The sequence below is a fragment of the Papilio machaon genome, chromosome 8 (assembly GCF_912999745.1).
Source record: "Papilio machaon chromosome 8, ilPapMach1.1, whole genome shotgun sequence".
NCBI classification, from domain to species: Eukaryota; Metazoa; Arthropoda; class Insecta; order Lepidoptera; family Papilionidae; genus Papilio; species Papilio machaon.
The window spans coordinates 2,714,497-2,736,508 of record NC_059993.1 but is presented as its reverse complement, the minus strand read 5'-3'; the positions used below and the strand labels follow the sequence as shown (position 1 = coordinate 2,736,508).

Genomic DNA, 22,012 nt, shown 5'->3' with positions numbered 1-22,012 from the left:
TAAGTAATTCCTTGGCAATTTGTCTTCATAAAGCGTAAAAGTTCTGAGGGCAATCAACCTAAGATTAACGTGTTTTTCCAAGTGCCTTAATTATGTTTAAAATTCATTACGTTTTTTGACAAAACTTGTTGCATCGTATTACTATTTAATTCAGATTTAAAACAGTATAATCATAGATTCCATATTTACCTTTTGGGAGACTTACCTAAAATGGTCTTACATTCAAAACCTATGAAAACTATAACTCTAGTTGAAGAGTTGAAGTCAGTTTTCCTGCGTAAATTAATGCATCTGGCGATCTCCAAAGTTCTAGTTTATTGTAACGTGTGTAACGCGAGAATGTTTAATTGAAGTACAGTAAATATAAATTGATCCGGCCACATGTCGGCTAATTACGAAAGGGACTTGTATGACACACGCTCCCTCGCGTTTGACTGTTCTAAGAATAAACAACACTTTCGTAACCGGACGCATTCGTTTTGTGTGCAAATATGAAAGCCGTATAACTACCGTATTCATACTCATAAAGTCTTTATTATGGGTATTCTATCACTAAGGGACGACTTAATTAACCATTCTTTCGGCTTAAATAACCAGACGAAGAGTGTGACCGTAAGGGTGGAATTGCGCTAAATAATAACAATGAATTTGCTTTATCCTTAATCGGGGCATCAGGAATCCTATATAAGAATTTCAAATGTATGTTATATTTATAACTAGCTGGCTAGACTGACATAAACTAGCCCGTGACTCGTAGCACATGTGTTCTTCCATTCTATGTTGTAAATCTATGCCAAATTTCATCGTTATCAGTTGAGCGGTTCTGGAGGTATCTTCTAACAAACACGATATTCGAATTTATAATATTAATAAGATTTAAAAGCCAAAATGAATGAGTACAAAGCATATTTTATTTATTTTTATTTAAGTAAATGTATTAATAGTAATTTGTTTCATCGTTTTATCATCATTTATTTTGAAAGACAAGCGTTGACAAGCATTAAGTCTCTCTTGGTTTTTATAACTAATTCCTTATGTGAATTGATAAGTGATATTTAAATGCTAGTTGAACTGAACAAATAAATTAGATTTTAAACGCTAAACGCTAATGTTAAAATGACAAAGACTGTGATGTTAGGATGTATTTCCATATACTCACGTTACTTATTAAACTACAACCAAGTGTGATTTAAATTAACCGTAAAAGGAGTTGCAGTAACATTTTACATCGAAAACATGATTAGTGTTGCTATTATAAACAAGGTTTTATGCGATAATAAATATAAGTCTATATATATAAAAGAAAGTCGTGTTAGTTACACTATTTATAAGTCAAGATCGGTCGAACTGATTTAGCTGAAAATTGATGGGGACGTAGCTTAGAACTAGGAGACGAACATAGGAACTTTTTTATCTTGTGTGCATTTTTTTTATTCCGCGCGGACGGAGTCGCGGGTAAAAGCTAGTATACACATATACATGCTTACAAGAATAAAACTTTTTTATTTCTATTTTATTTTCTAACAAATAAGTACGATACAGAAATGTTCTGTGCTTGCAATATTATGATATAGAGTTAGTATCCGTTCTTAGAGGATGCAATGGAAACACACACTCCAATTAATCCTCGGATCATTAAAGGCTTTGTATCCAACAATTAATAGGTAGCCGTTCATTAAAGGTTAAGATTGTTAATTAAACATTACAAGTTCCTCCCTCGCGACAAAATGACGTACATCACCCGTCTCTGGAATAAAATGACACAAAATAAAGCTCTAGAAAGTTCTAGCGGCAAATTGGAAACAAGATTTTTTGAAACTATATACAGAGTTATTTATGTAACAGGTAATTTAAGAAGTATATGTTTATCTTCCACATTTTATTGATGTTTTTCATTAAGTATGTTGATAATAAAAAATGTTATTTTGAATAACAAAGTTACAAAAAATAAAGTACTTATTTTTTTTTCCATTGGACAAAAGGTTGTTACCTACTAGAAAATAAATTACAAAAGACACTTAAGGAAGAGTAAAGATTGTTCTTTATTAATTAAGATAAATATAACATAGCACCCTATATCTTTTTAGTACGAGATTCATTACACGGGATTATTCATATGTTAGTCAATAAGAAACTTCATTTCTTTTTCCTTCAAATAATAAAAAAAAAACATTTTCCAGGATTGTCGACCGTCGAAAACAGTGTAGGGTACTTTATATATAGCAGCATAGTTAAGCTGTTTATTATGCTTATAATTATCGGAGAGATATGGTATATGTTCAACATAACATGGAGCGTTGATGTGGCCACTGACAGCATTAATGCTACTTTCATTCAGTTCAGCTCACTCTTTAAATATCGCAACATGGTAAGAATGTTTTTCAATTACGAAAAAAACACTTACAAGTATTTTAAACTACATGTTATTCCTAGAATGACAGTTTTTGTAGATATCGGTACAGTTGTTAAAGCCGTAGGAAGTTACAATTGAATTGAGCGTAATGTTGCTAAGGGATTATTGTGTAGTACAGGTTATCCTAAGGGATAGTTAACTAAGTAATAACTACTCTGAATGTGACCTTTACACCCATTAAAGTACATGAGGATAAATCCATTCATAGTTGACTAAGGAATATGGTCATAACGTTTGCGTGAACGCAATCAAAGGATACCGTTACTCCAATCTTCATACGCTCCGCTCGGACCTCGAACAAAGCAACACAAAGGCCCCTTTCATTGATGTTAATTGCATAATTTATCGAATGGGAATCAACTTAATTTTCGAAGTTCGAATGCCGTTATTCTGATTGGAAATAATGCTGTAAATGTTACGTTTGCCGATTAATCAAATTTTTGTAATAAAATTAAAAGAGGATGTATGTGATTACACGATGGAGTACTTTTTTAATTATTTATGTTCGCTGTTGGTTGAAGGAAATTAAATGATGATTCAATATTTTACGATTTCACACATTCTTTTGATATTTAAAATTCGATTTATGATCTTTATTATGGAAGATTGGTAATTTAAAAAAAATGCGAAAGTTGTTCCCGTGATGTTGAGTTAATACAAGTAACTAGTAAAACAAAAAAAGGAATTATATTAAATTTTTTACAGATTAAGTACCGCAAGATGTTCAGAACTTTAGCATCAGCCATGGAATCTCCCAGCTTTGATATATCTAATGAAGCGAGGAGGAAAATAGTGGATATATGGGTAAAGAGAAATAGGACGTATTTAAAGATTCTACTGAAACTTGGGAGTTGTACTCTAGTTGCTTGGTAACAATATTTCATTTGTAGAAAAAGTTAAATTATGAAAAAAAGCTGTCGGGAATAAATAACATACCTTATATTATGTTGCAGTAAAATATTCAAGTTGTATTCATCAGAACCTGTTCCGACAGTGCCAACTTTATTGTAGGAAAAGTCATATCTACAAGTAACAAGATTGTAACCAATTGCTTATATTAGTTTACTAGCTTTTACCCGCGACTCCGTCCGCGCGGAATAAAAAATACAAAACGGGGTAAAAACTATCCTATGTCCTTTTCCTGGTTCTAAGCTACCCGCCCACCAATTTTCAGTCAAATCGATTCAGCCGTTCTTGCTATTTTAACCTTCTTTATAAATAGTGTAACTAACACGACTTTCTTTTATATATATAGATTAAACTTAGCTATTGGATTTGACTGCAAACAAACGTTTCGATTGTACTTCTAACATTTTTTTTATATCATAAGGTGGTAAACGAGCAAGTGGCCACATGAATTTGCCGCAATAGCGAAGCGACATTTGCCTATAAACCGCATCCGTAATTGCAGATGCGTTACCTACCTTTAATCGACAGAAAGGGATGTTCAGAAAGAGGACATTTCCTACTTCACTGTCAGACCCACTTCCCCTTCCCATGCTTTCCTTATAAGAAGAGGGTGGGAAGGGAAAGGGGACTAAAATTATACATCATATTATTCTGACTTATCTATGATACACGTTGAATATTATTTTCCAGGTATGGATATCCTTTCATGGACGATATTGACTATAATTTAATGGTTCCTGTGTACTTACCATTTGCTTACACCGATCCCTCGACATATTCAATAGTGTACACAACAATTATCGTAATGTTCACTTATGTATCGTATTTCGTCATGGTATATGACATCTTAATCCAGGTGTATTTAATGCAGCTGTTATGTCAATTTGCGGTGCTGCAAGATTGCTTTACGAATATACTAAGCGATTGTGCAGAAGATTTTCAAGGTAATACTTTGATTTGGCAAATATGACGTGGGGGATTTCAAGAGTAGTGAAAATATGCATTTATTAAGCTAGCGCGTACCATATTTCGACCACTCATCAGGTGAAATCGTGAACAAGCGCTGGCATTCATCTAAAAAAACTAATTTAATGAATGCAAAGTTATTGTATCTCATGAAAAAGCTTACCTACTTGAGATTTTTGAATTGTGTACTTATTTATTTTATATTTTTTCTAACTGGACAACAAGACAATTAAACTAGACTAATGTGGTTGAATGTCAGCTAGCAAAATGTGATGAAATTAGAATGTATTTTTTAATTTTAATTCCAATAGTGTAATAGTATGTTAGTGAAAAAATTTCGTTAGTAACATTGCTTGAATGGCATTTATATTTAAATTTAATTAGGCATGTCGTATTTTTCGTAATTCTAGGAATGACGGAAACTCAATTGTTGAATGACGAGCGGTTTCAATATAGAATCACAAAAAGGTTAAGGGATTTAATCAACCAACATAGATTTATTTTAAAGTAAGTTATGAATGTACGTAACATTTTACCTTAACATGAAAAGCGAATATAATTATTATTCGTTGTTTTTTCGTAAATATTTATAATTTATCAACTATTTTAGCAATACTCTGGATCTGCGAGAAATTTTAAGCGGACCAATGCTAGGACACCTGGCAACAAGCACAGTCTTGATTTGTGCTATAGGGTACCAGATTGTCATGGTGAGTCATGGTATTCTTATGAGTTTAGAAGAATCTCAAGTCAACTTATACCTAAAATATCACCCTCAAAACTACAACCAATTCTATTCAGAGTTCGGATCAGGACGATTGACTAAGGCTTAATCACCCCTAGTTTAGAACTTGAGCCTCTGGTTGGAAAGCATATGAACAGAGGAAAAAACCTTTCACGTGCGCACCTAATATTAGGCTTTAGGGATCAATGATTTCTTTGTTTTTTGCAGTCAGTTTCAGTAAATTTAACAAAATCATTGATGGCGTTTTTCTATCTGGGTTACAACATGGTAGTACTTTATATTCTTTGCCGATGGTGCGAAGAATTATCCATACAGGTAATCGTCATGAACCTTTTAAAACGTCAACATTTTCCAACGTCTTATATTGGGTCTCTGAGACGAAAACCTCGGATTAAAACTTATTGCTTTCTTTGTTTTGTCAAAGATAATGAAATGTATCACGATATCTTTAATACAGAGATGAGATTATGGTCTCAGAAACCAACGATTATTGACGCAGATTTGTTAAGTGGCCAATAAATTCCTTGGTGTAATTTTAGTATGTAAAACTAGTGAGAGAACTAAATTGCTATTCAAATAACCATGAAAAGACTCTGAATGCAAAGTTTTGTCAGGTATCCAGAAATAAGTATTCGGTTGATAAAAAATATTGTATATAGTGGGTAGATTATTAAATTCAGTCGATACGTAACTGTTGTTTGATTGAGACATCCCGTACTTAAAATAATATTTAACATGGCGCAGTCGGTAGGATCCGAGAAATTTTAAGTTTAATTAGTGTGTAAACGTTTTCTTATTCTGAAAAAGTGAAAAACAAAAAGTTTTTATGAAGTGCAGTGTTATTATATAAAAATGAATAACGCATTACAGCCGCCACCGCCATTTTGCTTCGACAATGATTTAGCAAACGTTACGACGGGTAATATCAGCCGAGAATGGAGCAGATGGAAAAATAGATTTTTAATATACATGAAGGCGATAAAGTTGGACAAGGAAACAGCGGATGTGCAAATAAATGTGCTGCTTCATGTCATTGGCGAAAAATGTCAAGAGATATTTGAACAATTTAACGAACAATTTAGTACGGCGGAGCGGTTACTGGCAAGGTTCGACAGTTACTTCAGCGGAAAAAAGAATTTAACTATTGAGAGACAAAAATTTTTTGGACGGAGTCAAGTTGATTGTGAATCAATAGAACAATATATAAATGAGTTGAGTAAACTATCATTGTCCTGTGAGTTTCAAGGCTTGCGTGAAGATCTGGTAAAAGACAGACTAATATATGGTATCAAAGACGACGGCCTACGGGAACGGCTGTTGAGGGAGCAGGATCTCACTCTTAAGAAAACCGTGGAGATCTGCAAGTTAACAGAAATGTCGCGGGCCCAGGCTAGCTTTATAAAGCGGGACAATTCATTACGCGAGCAAGTGAACGCCGAAGAAAACGTTCATATAGTGCAGCGGGCCAGCCCTACGAGCGGCTATGTGTGTACGTGTGCGTGCGGCGGCAGAAGATCGGCGCGGCCGGCACACGGCGAGCGCGCCCCCGCGCCCGGCCGGCAGCGCGGCGGCGGCGGCGGCGAGCGCGCGGTGACGTCATCGCGGCGGCCGGTGCGACCGGCGGCGCGACCGGCGCAGTGGCAGCGCGGCGTGTGCAACCGCTGCGGCACTGCGCACTCAAAGTTCGAGTGCCCGGCGTATGGAAAGATATGTAGAAATTGTAATAGATTAAATCATTTTGAAAAAATGTGCCGGGCGGGTCGCGTCCATGCCGTGCAGGAGGACTCTTCGGACCGGGTATGTCAAAATTCCTTATTTTTAAAAAATAGTGATTGGGTGGTGGAAGTATCGATAAATAATTACACTTTAAAAATAAAACTGGACACGGGAGCGGACGTGAATGTTTTGCCTAGCAAGTTTTTACGAAAAATAGGTATAAATAAACAAAATATTATTCCAACTTGTACTAAGTTATTAGGTTACTCGGGCACATCGATAGAAGTTCTAGGGAAATGCAGCTTAAAAGTGAAATATAAAAATAATCATAGGTGGGCACAGTTAATCAAAAAGTTAACTTCGTTAATCGTTAATTCGTTAAATAAAAATTTAACTTCGTTAATCGTTAAAGCGTTTAATTTACGAAAATTTAACGCAAGTTAAAGTTAACAGTTAAAGTTAATTTTTGTTTATATAACGAGTATAAGGCGCAAGCGGGAAGTGGCCATATGAATAATCTCCGAATTGTATGGAACGATTTTGTCGAGACTTTCAATAAAACTTAGGCTATTTTTTTTACTGCGCTTACGAAATCTCGGACGATCGCTAATTCTATCTATAATTTAGTTATATAATATACTAAAATAAAATTTAGACAGTAGGAGCGATGTACTAATGCCTGTACCATAATAATGACATAGCATGCACTAGTTACACACACTTATATACTACACTGACAATGATGGACAATTGACTTTTTTAGTCAATTTTTTTATCGACAATCCGACGTCACGGAATTAGAGAGCTAACTAAATTTAGACAACACAAATTTTCTATTAAACATTAAGACATGTGATAATATTCAAAAGAAAACAATCAAAACTTTTGTGCAGTATTTACATTTATCTGTTACTATTTGCACCAGGATATTCATTTGCTCATACTCCAACAACTGAACATTTAATTTTATGTATAATTTGGTAATACTTTTTTATTTTATTTTAGCTAAGACCCCCGAACAGACTTATCATTTTTTACTTACTTTTTATTTATTAATATAGATTTATTAATAAAACTTCTAACATCAGAGGAAACTTATTATAACATCGATAAATAAACTACATAACCAATCCAGTGATACATCTCAACGCATCAAACCATACAACTGAGATGCCTTCGATAACTTCTATCATCTAATGACCTATCGTCCGATCTATTGTTATATGTTAAATCAAGTTAAATTACTCTCAGTGTATAGAGCATAAGTTACACGACATAACGAAAACAACCGATCGCGGGTGATGTCCTCTCTTTTTCTTATCACCTATAAAATCGTTATAGTATATTAGTAAGAATATGTTTTGAATTATTTTCAACGACATTCGATTAATTTTAAAATAAACTTTCGATATACGTAAAAAAATCGATGTCTTTTTGTAAAGGTCACTTGTGGCGACATTTCACATATTACATTTAAGTAGTATAACATAATTTAACATTATTTCACTTACATAATTATTTCCTCATTTTTTCTCGTTTTGTCGTATACTTTTTTTTGTAAACAAACAAATTATCTTCGCTATTGTCTTTGTGCAGCGCACGTGCATCCCCGACCATTAGAAGGGTTGGGGCCATAAATCCATCGAGTTCGTTATCGCATTCTCTGTGCGGCTGTCCATTTGATCCTTTGTTCATATTTTTGTTGTTGTTAAAATTATTTTTCGTTGACTATGAAGAAGCCCCCAAAAAAACAAACGACGGTAATAAACACCTAAATCCCTTTTGTTTTTGAGGAACGTTTATTGCGTGCACATTTCGTCTTTCGAATTTTTGAATTTATTTTTCATTGTTTGTTTCTTATCTACGCAATGACAAAAAAATCCTATTTGTACGCTTTTTCAAATGAACCATAAACTATTTTTTTTTATATTTTTTGTTGTCTTTAAACTCCAACATTAAAATAAACATTTTTGTCTGCAACAAAGTTTAGTTGTATTTTAGGTACGACGCTGAAGAGTAATGCACACTCGATTATTTTGATTGCAATTCAACGCAGTGTTTATCTTTTTTAATAGATTTTGCGTCTCACGTATAACAATTATTGTATTAAGAATAAAGTGTTTTCGAACCTTATGTAGATTTTATAACAAAGTCTTGTTCTAAAAAAAGTGATGTTAAATAAATGAAAACCAGTTTAAATGTGAATAAAATGTAATAAAGACTCTTCGAGATATTTGTGTAAATGTGAAATAATTAATAAACTTTGAAGGTGTCTAGCGCCTAAACTTCGCAATATTTGATAGAGGTAAGTTTGGTTAAATCGTCACTATTTTCTAACAAGGATTCTGCGGTACTCTTTTGATCACGTCTTTCCCGGCCGCTCGGTATATTGTATGACACGCGTCACACTCGCTCGTTCTCTCTTGTTCTCGGTCACCATTCGACTCGCCGACGGTCCCCGAACATAGCCGAACTTACGAATGTAGCCTGATGCATAATTTAAATAAAATGACAACACGTCAATAAGTGTCTATTGTAACAATTAACGGACTAAATTAACGGAAGTAGAATTTAACGGAAGTTAACAAGAGCGTTATCACTTTTTGAATTTAACTTAAAAGTTAATCCGTTAAGGAAAATGTTAACTTCGTTAATTAACGATTAACGGATTAACGAGTTAATGCCCACCTTTGAAAATAATGAATACATATTGAAGTTTATTGTCGCAAATGTAAACTCCGTGCCTATTTTAGGACGTCAGTCATGTGAAGAGTTAAATGTAGTTCACCGTGTTTTAGCAGTTAATACACAGTTTAATGATAGCATTCTAGACGAGTTTGAGGATGTTTTTCAAGGAATGGGCTGTCTACCAGGAGAATATAGAATACATTTAAAAGATAATATTACTCCTGTTATACACGCACCTCGTAAATTACCAATTGCTTTAAGGGATAGCGTAAAACAAAAGTTGGACGAATTAGTTGATCAAGGTGTTATTGCTAAAGTTGAGGGTCCGACGGATTGGGTTAACAGCATGACCGTTGTCAAAAAGCCGGACGGAGACATACGTATTTGTTTGGATCCAAAAGATTTAAATAAAGCCATAAAACGTGAACATTTTAAATTACCAACGCTAGATGAAATTACATCGAGGCTATCTGGTGCAAATTTTTTTAGTACTCTCGACGCTAAGCAATCATTTTTTCAAGTCAAGTTACACGGTAGTTCAACAAGTTTATGCACTTTTAATACTGCGTTTGGAAGATATAAATTTTTGAGAATGCCGTTTGGAATTTCTTCCGCTTCCGAAATTTTTCATAAGAAACTGTACGAATTCTTCGACGACATAGATGGCGTTATTTTGTTTGTCGACGATCTATTAGTGTTTGGTCCGACGCGGCAAGTGCACGACGACCGACTACGGCGCGTACTTCAGAGGTGTAGGGAAATTAACATAAAATTGAATAAAAAAAAGTGCAAGATAGGGCTGACAGAACTAAAATATTTAGGACACAAAATTTCGCGAAACGGTATTTCACCCGACGACTCCCACACTACGGCTGTACAAAATATGCCCACACCAAAGAATGTTAAAGATTTAGAAAGATTCTTGGGTCTCATAAATTATGTAGGAAATTTCATATCGAATTTGTCGGAAAAAACGCATTTGCTTAGGGAGCTTTTAAAGAAAAATATAGAATGGCATTGGGACGAGCGACATGAGAAATGTTTTAACAATCTAAAAACATGTTTAGTCAGTCCGCCGGTGTTAAGATATTACAGCTTAGAACATCCGGTGACTGTGTCGGTGGACGCCAGTAAACACGGCTTAGGCGCTTGCCTCATGCAGGACGGCGCTCCCGTCTGCTATGCGTCCAAGTCATTGACGGAAACCGAACAGCGATACGCACAAATCGAAAAGGAATTGTACGCTTGCGTATTCGCTTGCGAAAAGTTTTACGCGTATATCTACGGTCGTGACGATGTCGTTATAGAAACGGACCATAAGCCTCTTGTAAGCATAATACAAAAACCGATAGCGGAGGCACCAGCTCGCTTACAGCGAATGTTGTTAAGGTTGCAACCGTTTTCTTTTAAATTAATATATAAGCCAGGTAAGTACTTGTATGTAGCAGACACGCTTTCCCGCGCGGTGGCGTCGACGCCAGCGGTAGCGGGCGAGGGCGCGCGCGAGCACTGGGCGATGCGCGCGCAGGTGTGTGCCGTCGCCGTCAGCAATCCCCTTACGGACTCGCATTTTTTAGAACTTCAGCGTAATACAAAGTTAGATAAAGAAATGCAGTCATTAATTAAGATGATTAGAAAAGGATGGCCGGATCATAAGAGCAAAGTAGAATGTTTGCTGAGACCGTACTGGGATTGTAGGGACGAGCTTACCGTTGCGTTTGACATGGTTTGGAAAGGCGCAAAAATAGTAATACCGAAATGTATGCGTAAAGAAATGCTGCTTAAAATCCATGCGGGGCACCTAGGTGCTGAAAAATGTAAAAATAGGGCTCGTGAGATTATGTATTGGCCCAGCATGAATTCTCAAATTTCAGATATGATTTCGCACAGTCAGGCGTGTCTCACCTACAGGAAACAAAATGTCAAAGAAAGTCTAATTCCTCACGAAATACCCAGCAGAGCATGGTCTAAATTAGGAGTGGATATTTTTCATTTTGCGAATAGGCCATTCTTAATTGTTGTGGATTATTACAGTAAATATATAGAAGTAAATAAGTTGAATACCACGACCTCCTTGGAGGTCATCGATAATTTAAAAAATATTTTTAGTAGGCAGGGCATTCCGGAAATATTAATGTCGGACAATGGCCCTGAATTTAATTCACACCATTTTAAATGTTTTGAGACAGATTGGAAGTTCAGGCATGTCACGTCCTCGCCCCGCTATCCACAGTCTAACGGCCAGGTAGAACGAGCTGTACAGACAGTAAAAAACATACTCAAAAAGACACATTACGACCAAACAGATTTCCGTTTAGCTCTTTTAGAATATTTAAACAGTCCAATTAGTGCTAAATTAGCTTCTCCAGCTCAACTTCTAAACAATCGTAGTTTAAGAGGCATTTTACCGCGAGCCCCGGTATTTTTGGAACCAAAACTTGTTAATAAAAACTTAGTAAAAGAACATTTACATAGCCGGCAAATTTATCAAAAACACTATTACGATAAAAGAAGTAAAAAATTGAAGGAATTAAAGCAAGGAGACAAAGTTAAAGTATTTACAAATGGGATGTGGTCAAATGGCGTAATAATAAAAAATATTAACCCACGATCTTATCAAATTAAAATGTGTACAGGTCGTGTAATTAGAAGAAACCGTAGGCATATTGTAAAAGATAGCGAATATCGCAGTGAGTCATACGCGTCGCCGTACGATGACGATGAATTCAATGTTCGTTGCGAAACACAAGCGGCGCGCGCCCGTGTTCAGGATCCCTCCACCCAATCATTGATGGGTACAAATCGTGAAAGCAACAACTTATATGTTACGAAATTTGGCAGGACAGTGAGGCCTCCTGATCGGTTCGGGTACCCTTGAGGAACTGGTGAGATAAAAAAAAAAAAAAAAAAAAAAAAAAACTGTTCCGAAGGTGAATTATGTATGCTTAGTATTTCTTGTGATTACTATTTTATTTTCTATGTGATTAGTATTTTTAAGACTGTATGTTTTTTTTTGTTCTTTGCATTGTATTAAATTTTTAATGGTGTGAAAATTTTGTTTTACGTTCTCATTATTATACTATATTGTTACAGTTTTCTTTCTCTTTCATTAATATTATATAGCTTATATATCAAGTTAGGTAGAATGTTACAATATTTTAAGAAGGGGGATGGTTGGTTAATTGTAAGTGTTTCTTTTATTTTTATTTTTTTTGTATAAGTTTTTTTTATGTTACGCATACACATGTTTAAAAGAAGGGGGATGTCAGGTATCCAGAAATAAGTATTCGGTTGATAAAAAATATTGTATATAGTGGGTAGATTATTAAATTCAGTCGATACGTAACTGTTGTTTGATTGAGACATCCCGTACTTAAAATAATATTTAACAAGTTTAAAGTAAAATATTCTATTATTTCAGAGTGAGGCTATTGGATTCTCCGTATACTGCTCAGGATGGGAACGTGGCCTCGCCTCTATCCCCGGCGTCCGCTCTACTCTCCTTTTGGTCTTCACCCGAGCAAATAAACCTCTGGTGTTAACAGCCGGAGGAATGTATGATCTGTCTTTGGCATCTTACGCTAACGTATGTTAAATATATACATACTACATATACATACATATACTAATATGTAGTTAATAAAAACGCATACTGTGAGATATAGGAGTAGACCAATATTCAGCGGGCGACTGGTGCAAGTTAGTTAGAGTTTTGATGATGTAATGTAATGATGATGGTGGTGACGATGATGATGAGAATGATGATAATCATCATCATCATCATCAGCTCACTATACGTCCCCACCGAGGGGCTCGGAGCCTCGGTTGACTATACACATATCTTTGAATTTCTTCACATACATGTGCAGGTTGCATCACGATGTTTTCCTTCACCGTAAGAAGGTCGGATGATGATCATAATGAGGAGTACTGATCTAGAATAACAAATTCAAAGCTACTGCTTGAATATAGTTTCAACTTACATTATTTGAATGCAGTGTTACATTTTTATGATCTAAGTAAATAAAATTATAACGATGCTAAGTAGCTGGTGTTAGTAAAGTAATAATATTCAATTTGATTGTATTTGTATAAAAAATAATTTTAAATACATTCTTTGTTAACATTTCGAAGCCTTGAGTCTTGTTTGAATTTTTTTGCAAATATTATGTTTGCGTGCAACACTTTCATTAGCGTACGGATAATAAAATGAGTCGTCGTTAAAAAAACACGTGTTTGAAATGTTAATGATATTATTTCTTTGTAGTTTTTTTCACTAAATCTCTTTATCGCTGGTAGTTATATTGTTGTAAAGATTGTGTTCTTCACTTAAATATCTATAGGATTTGATAGAAGAAATCTTCACTAATAGACTATTAGACCATTTAGGGTTACTCTTTGTAGTTAATAAACTTGAAATTTTTTTTCTCACATTTGTTATTGATCAATAAAATAAATATTAAATTTGTTTCAGTTGGTTAAAACATCGTATAGCGCATTGACTATGTTGCTACGCTTTCGTCAGGATTAATTCTCAACTTTACGCACTTCTCCACTCTAATGTCCAGTTTACATTATACCACTTCAGCGACCGAATCTGGCACTGGATTACCACTGAAAAAATGTACACTCGCATTGAAAAACACTATGTGGGTTCAATATCTGGACTGGAATAATATAAACTAGGCATTAGTTTTAACACATAAGATTTACTGAGAGTTTGCACTGCCTCTGCAAATCAAACACGTTACCTAGTCATGAAGCATACCAAATTAATTAAACAATTGTTTGTAGATTTATAGGCACAATAAATTGTATTTATTTCTAATTCACTGATACGATTTCGATTTCTTTTAATAATTAAATAATGTTGTTTCAAATTCCTTTGTTATTTTTAAATTTATCCTAATTAATTAACTTCTCCAGTTTACTCGTAAATATCCAGAGCAAGGTTTTTGATCCTACAGATGTAAGGAAAATTGTTTTAAACATAGCTCTCGGAAAATTAATATGCAATCGTTAACACTATTTGAGAGACAATACCTCTTTAAACTTAATATATTGTAATACAGAATAATGAATGTCATGAACTGCCCTGATTTAGTCTAAAACCTTTAGTACAATTGTAAGTTGTAATGGGCATGGTATATTTTAACATAAGTGATACGTAAGAAACTATACGTTTGTAATATTTAAAAGGAAAGACATTTTTCTTCGCGAACTTATTGCTCAGCAATGGCCGCCATTAAAGAGTGAACAGGTGTATGGATCATAAAGCAAATCTATAATTTCATAACTTAAGACATTTGAACTTTATGGCTACCCAATAACTTGTGTGTCAAGTTAGAATAACTTAACTTCAGGGTATTAATAGTACAAATTTAAAAACACAGTGTATAAAACGAATGTTAAAAATACGAAGGTAAGTTCAAGTTAACACGCTCCATAAAAATATTACCTTTAAATATGAATTTAAAAAATTTAATAAAATTTTAGAAAAAACTGTTTATTTGAGTAATCAGAGTCTTCATCGAGAGGTGCGATATGTACATACATACTAAGTATTTATCTTGTACGAAACAGAGTCCGCTAAGATTTAAGATAACGGAAATGCCGCAGTCGGCTTTCGTATTGACATGTTAAAACGCCCATTGTCTCGACTTATTTACATTTAAACAAAACATTCGGAGGCTATGACTTTTAGGATTGCTTCTAAGATCGAATACAAATTATTTATTCTAAGAAATCAATGAGAAATATATTCTTTTTAACCTATGGTTATGGTAATAAAATCGTAAGCGAATGACAGGCATAGTGCACGTAGTCTTAAAGTTTATTTTAAAACATGTTACTATTTATTTAAATTACCGTGAAAATAATTTATTTTACTTGAAAAATGTTAGATTTATTTGCTGACCGTATCCTTTTAATCCATCATAAACTTAATCAAACTCTTCTATTTTCTAACACACAATTCAAGCCTAGTTGGATTCGATCCTAGGACTCTAATTATATAGCTGCAATAATCAAAGCCTTAGTCAAAAAGTGATCAAAGTCTTTTCATTCACGAAAATATTTCTATGGAATCTAACACCTAGTAAGTGTTCTACATTTTAAATGCAGAAAACGCGTCATTGCCATTTTTGTTTATACTACAATCATCGTTGCAGTTGCCAAGTTTTAACCAAATATTGTATTATTAATTTTCTTCCTTGAATCTCAGCGTAGTCAAACAAAAGAACTATGTCTGTGCCAAACGGAGTTCTCACTCTTTGTGTGAAATTTAACGTATACGTGATTATTTACTTTTATATAGCTTATCGTCATAATTTAACGTAATCTTTATTTGTATAAAATATTAGATATTAACTATTATAGTGACTATGTAATCGTTATCGTCAGATATGTATATAATATCAGTATATTCTGATCATTAGACTATGTTATACTTAACTTTGTACTACTATTGCTCCTAATGTACGGTTAAAATGCAGCAAATAAGCTCCTTAACTTAACTAACACTTATTTTTCACCGTTATCTATCTAAACATACAAATTAATAAAGGAGTGTTAAATGTATGAAAATAAATATTGGTATTTCGTAATACATGCTTAAAATCGTTTTAATTTAAAAGGACTTGATAACATTAAATACGTTACACTTGAATTACAAACTTAAAGGCCCCCTCCCCACTCCAAGGCGGCCTTTTTGATGACAGGCACGGTGAGTGCCGCCGTTTTCAATTAAATTTACTGCTCACATTATCACGATTTATGCTCTTTTGTACTTCATTCCCACCTTACAACTGTTTTTCCCAAGATATCCTGCACTGAGTCTGACAATGTGACAATGCAAGACAATTTGGATTAAATATGTTAATTTTACTCTAAGGGACTCGCTTAATAACGAATAAGGGGTCTAAGAAAGTCAGTAATATATATCATTATATCTTAATTTATTTCATTGTATTCATATATGAAAACCATACTGGTAATTAATTTAAATAAATTTAAACTTTCACTAATAAATATGATGAATCTAGGAAAAAATATAACTATACTAGCTGTCGCCCGCGACTCCATCCGCGTGCAGTTAAAAAATGGGGGGGGGGGGGGGGTTATGAAAAATAGACCTACTGAATATGCTCACAAAATTTCATTAGAATCGGTCAAGCCGTTTCGGAGGAGTATGGCAACGAAAACTGTGACACGAGAATTTTATATATTAGATTTAAAGTTATTTTCGAATAGATTTAATAAGTAAACATATCTGTACAAATGTATGCTGTATACGTAGATTGAACCTTGATTAAAGAGCCTTGCACTGGAATCTAACAAGGGCCTATTTAAAGGCCGTAGTCTTGACTAATACAAACACGTCATATTATCACTATATCAAAGTACCAAATGTTTACCAATGCTTCTCAAAAAAAAGTTACTTACGATTTATGTTCAGAATAAATAAATCAATAAATCTGACTGACTATTGACTAAAACGAATCTGATGACATCCAAAGATTTAAGAATATAAAGACCGGACGTACATTCATATCTTTTTATTTTGATTACTCCTCGACTACACGCTACTGTCTATTAATTGAAAATAAATCTGCGGAATATTAAACCTTATGTCCTCTCTATAACTACACATTATATTTGAATCTCTTTGATAACACCTCACAATGATACATACATACCTACATAGAGTTACAAAGCAAAAAAACATTACCATCTTGCCAGTAAGGTAATATGAGAGATATCAATTCAGTTACTATGTTTCCTTTCATTTGTGCTATCTAATGAATATGCAAATGTATCGTCATATAAAATAACGTGCATATCTTATTCAAATATTCCACTTGTGTTGATTACTGAGAACTCGCTTTATCAACCAGCGATTAGAGATACAAGTTTCATTCATTGAAACGGTTAAAATGTACATATGAATGTAAATCAAAGTAAGGTTGATTTGAATAATAAATTAAATATTCTTATTTCGCTCATTCAAATATAGTACAAGTTTACTCTGTGTATAATATGTTCCGGTTTAAAGCTAGGCAACCAATAAAGCTATTGCCGTTATTTCGCCGCGCGGTTAAAGCACGCTAGTAAATGCTGTTAATAAAAAAAACCGTAAGTATTAATTCTTATAAATTCGTTGGAATTGATACCAAAATAGTTAGAAATATTATTAATGCGAATGTTTGGATGGATGGATGTTTGTTTGAAGGTATCTCCAGAACGGCGCAACCGATCTCAATGAAAGTTGGCATAGATGTAGATCACAGCGTGGAAGAACACATAGGCTACTTACTATGTTTTTTTTTAATCCCCCCGGACGGAGTCGCAGGCGATAGCTAGTATGATATAAGTAACAAAACGAAGTTGTGATTTATTTAAAGCGATAGAAAACATGTTTCAAATCTGGCGTTATTTCTCCGCTCGAGGAAATAACACAAGTTGACCCTTTGTTTATATACTTCTATTTAAAGGTATTTTGGTGGAACATTGCATTGTATATAAAATGAAGCGAAACGAGATATTACGATAGCGGCAGATGTTCTTGAAAGAGCGTCGCGCTGGGATAAAAATAAAAGTGCATTTTCAAACAGTCACCGATAGAAATTTAAAAATAGAGTCGTAGGCCACAATAAAAACACACGAGCGACAAGATAAGAGCTTTTGTACGCAGATACTTACCAGAGAATAATAAACAAAATGGAATAGTAATTTCTTACTAATATTGTAAATGCGAATATTTGGATGTATGGATAGATGGATCGATGGATGTTTGTTTGAAGGTATCTCCAGAATGGCTGCATGGATCTTGCTGATATTTGACATACATGTTGTTGTTGCATTTGGCATAGTTTGGAAAAAACATAGGCTAATCAACTTTTAATCTGATAAATTTATAACATAAGGAAAATTTCGTTTTATGTTTACGCGACGATAAATTACCAATGTTTAATGAGCGTCCTTTCTATTATTTTGTAATTCTTCTCATCTTAGTCATTATTATGATACATTATAAATTAAATAATGATTGTTTTTGATTTTCTATGATTCATTTCATATTTATGTATTATTAATATTATTTTGTTATTCTCGGCTTTATGCAACAGTACGACATTACATTAATTTATTTTTATGAAATGTTGAGTCACATTGTTTTGTTTTAAAAGTTTGTAATTTTTTGTGATCTAGGAATTGATGACTCCATGGATTTTATTGCTTTTTAAAATTATCTGTTCATCGATAATTTGCCCGGTGGCGGCACGTCACGGCTGCGGTCAGCAGTCAGCAGTCGGCGGTCACTCACCCGCCTCGCGTAGCCTACTTCATGTCGTGCCGCTATCATACCAGTACAAGTTTACTTACTACGATGATATCATAGCTCAGGTTCATTTCGATGTGAAATTTAATATCTATTATTACACGCTCATAATTGCATTCCGAGCGGGCTCTTCCATTCCGCCGGTCGCTCACAATTTTTTTTTCATAGCTCGTAATGAAACAAGAGCAGTATCTGCTGTCCTCCGGCGATATTAATACCATTGTAGACTTTATACGATGTCGCGTTTCTGTCACATTTTTACGGCCGCACATTCCGACTGCTCGAGTTCATTTCGATAAAAAAATGCCCCGACAAAGGCCACCGCCATTCTTCAGAGAATGCGAAACTCTGCTATTCCATCGCTATATATATATAGGAGTCATTAACTTTTTTGAATTGTGATTCTAAAACCAACGATAATTGCGACGAAGAGAAGCATTAGTTATTTTACGTCCAGACGGCGTATTGATTAAGCCATACACGTTAGACGTGTAATACAAATAAATACGTACCTAATTACGCATGTGTAACACGCGCGGCGATTATAAAACAAAACAGGCGCTCGCCCTTTGTTTACTAAGTGACGCATGAGGCGTGGGGCATGAGGCTCGATGCAATCTACGGAGCGCAGAGTCGTTTACCTTCCATGCGACGAGACGGTCGCCATGTGCGTAGATGCGTGAGCGCAGCGGCAACGGCGCGAGGCAACGGGCTCGCGCACGCGCAGGAGCAGAGAGGCGGAGCCGGCGGCGGCGCGCGGACGATGGCGCGCTGGCTGTGGGCGCTGACGCTGCTGGCGGGCGCGCAGGCCTGGCGCCCGCCGGCCCGGCCGCTGCTGCTCTCGCCTGCAGCTCCCGCGCGCGCCACGCGCCACGCGCACTCCATACACCATATGCACCTCTTTGGTTGGCACCTCGAGCTGCAGGAGAACCGCGCCATCCGCTCGCCTTACTACACCGAGTGTCAGTTCTACACAGGCCGCGTGCTGTACGAGGACTCGTCCTCGGTGACGGTGACGGAGTGCGGTGGGCAGCTGTACGGACTGCTGCAGGTGGGAGGCGAGGAGTTCGTGTTGCAGCCGACCCGGCCGCAGGGCAGGCAGTCTCACGTGCTGCGGCGGCGCGACGTCGTGCTGTCGGATCCACCTGCCGCTTACAACCTCACCGGTGACACGGTCGCCGACCTCGAGCTTCACTTCGATGAAGAGCCGCCCTCACCGCCCTCGCCGCACGTGCACGTGCGAAACAGTGACCACTCGGATGCCGTGGAAGACTTTCACGGTTTGCGCGCGGTGACCCGACCAGTGTCAGGTGTGTGCGCTGGTGTGATATACCATTTGATGGTAAAACACAATTGTGAATGGAAATACATTGTATTATTTTATTTCAGGCGTGAAGGGTCTGTGGCTCGAAATGGCTATCGTGGCCGACCATACGATGTTGAAGTTTCACGGTCAAGAGCGAGTGAAGCATTACATTTTAGCTCTAATGAACATTGTAAGTATGGTTGGAGCGTGATGTTTGCGAAGTGTTGCGGCCGATAACTCATATTTATGTAATACTTTAAAGGTCAGTGCCATCTTCAATGACCCGTCGCTCAATTCGAACATAACTCTCGTCATCAATAATTTGTTTATGTACGAAGAAAAGGATCCAATAATAAAATATGGAAACGTGAGAAAGTCATTAGAAGGTGCAAATAAATGGAATTACAGACATCTCATGAAGTTACCTGCAGGTGAGTTATTTCTAGATATATTTGAGTATTTAATTTAAAACAAAGTCAGATAATGTCACATAAAAATTCAAAGACAAGCCTTAACACAAGGCTAACTTAAATACACAAATAGGTTAATATTTCTAAGCTCCTACTCGAAAATCTTGACATGCGAATTGTAAATCTTTTTTTAATTTACTTAAATTGTGTAATATTGTTATTCCTCTCCTGTATATAAAGGTTCCTGTATAAAGTCTGATTAGGAGCCAGTTTCACAATGTCCACGTAAAACGCTGGATAACTAACAAATAAATAAGGTCACTCATAATTCTTACTGTCATAATAGTTTGCGTTTCACAGCTTATTTGGAGATTGTGAAACGTCATCGACTTGTACTTTATTTGACAAGTAAGAACCAAGTAGCTTTTTCAGGACTTGCTTAAATATTGTAAAATGGATCTTGGAAAAATTAAGTAAAATATTTTTTTCCGGCTATTTCGAGTTTACAGAAACACAACCACATCGAATTCCTAAGTAGACAAAGTTGTGTGCTGACCGTGAGTTCACATTGCCGAAACGTTAATATAATACTATAATTCCAAAGAATTTGGCAATTGGAAACTCTTAAAAATTAATTGTAGTTGAAAGTAGACTTAAGCCGGGTTGGCTTAGATAAAATTATTTTTTTATGAAACGGACAATGGTATTCGAATAATTATGAGATTATTTTTTGCAGTCAGTTTGTTAATTTGTTTTATATATAGATAGTACGGGTTGGGACGCGACTGTGTGGCTGACGCGGGCGCCGCTTGGCGGGCCTTCTGGCTTCGCGTCCGTTGGCGGCATTTGCACCCGGACGCGCTCTGCCGCCATCGACAGGGATGAGGGGCTTACCAGTGCTTTTGTAATAGCACACGAACTTGGGCACCTGTAAGTATTTTGAAAATATTCATCCTTCTCTTCTTTAAAAAATTCAACCTACAGAATCTATTCACACTGCCGTTATTGATATAGGATAAAAAAATTTAAACGTCTGGTTTCATAGGTACTTTAGTGGACACGTTTGTCGTTTTCCATGCGTTATTAAGCCCTGAGCTTAATATAAGGTTTTTTGTCAATAGTCGATTACCCTTCTAAAATTTATAAAGCATAATGTGTAAGTCAAACAAGTTTAAAAAAAAAACATTAGCGTATTTTTTTATATAAAAAATATTACGCAATACAATCATTATAAAATAGAGACATATTATGACAAATACATAGGCATATATATAGGCTCATAACTAAAAATGAATGTCAGTAATAATATATGATGTGAACGATTGACAACAAACATATTATATCACTTTGGTCTGGACATACATATAACGATGTGTTAAGAAAATATATAAATATAGAAAATAAATATAAATATATCGAGAAATATATATATCTTTACGTTAGTTTAAAGATTACGCCGGAATTTTCATTCTAAAAAAGTTTAAGAATGAAAATTCCAAATTTTGACAATTGAGGAAAGCAT

General features: G+C 35.3%; 2 protein-coding genes across 2 annotated transcripts in view; both read left to right on the top strand.

Moving 5' to 3' along the window:
- Positions 1-1,727: 1,727 nt before the first annotated feature.
- On the top strand, positions 1,728-13,968 carry LOC106720585 (odorant receptor 13a-like). The gene is made up of 9 exons (XM_014515305.2): positions 1,728-1,845; positions 2,181-2,368; positions 3,119-3,282; positions 4,013-4,266; positions 4,699-4,795; positions 4,899-4,998; positions 5,241-5,348; positions 12,859-13,023; positions 13,912-13,968. Exons 1-9 carry the CDS (start codon positions 1,728-1,730, stop codon positions 13,966-13,968), a joined length of 1,251 nt encoding a protein of 416 aa, XP_014370791.2.
- Positions 13,969-19,212: 5,244 nt separating this feature from the next.
- LOC106720586 (A disintegrin and metalloproteinase with thrombospondin motifs 3) overlaps positions 19,213-22,012 on the top strand; it is a 34,103-nt gene continuing 31,303 nt past the window's right edge. Inside the window, exons 1-4 of the mRNA XM_045679124.1 lie at positions 19,213-20,084; positions 20,164-20,270; positions 20,343-20,511; positions 21,255-21,420. Of these exons, the coding sequence (XP_045535080.1) occupies positions 19,376-20,084; positions 20,164-20,270; positions 20,343-20,511; positions 21,255-21,420 (1,151 nt within the window). The 5' untranslated portion in view covers positions 19,213-19,375. The remainder of the gene's footprint in view (positions 20,085-20,163; positions 20,271-20,342; positions 20,512-21,254; positions 21,421-22,012) is intronic.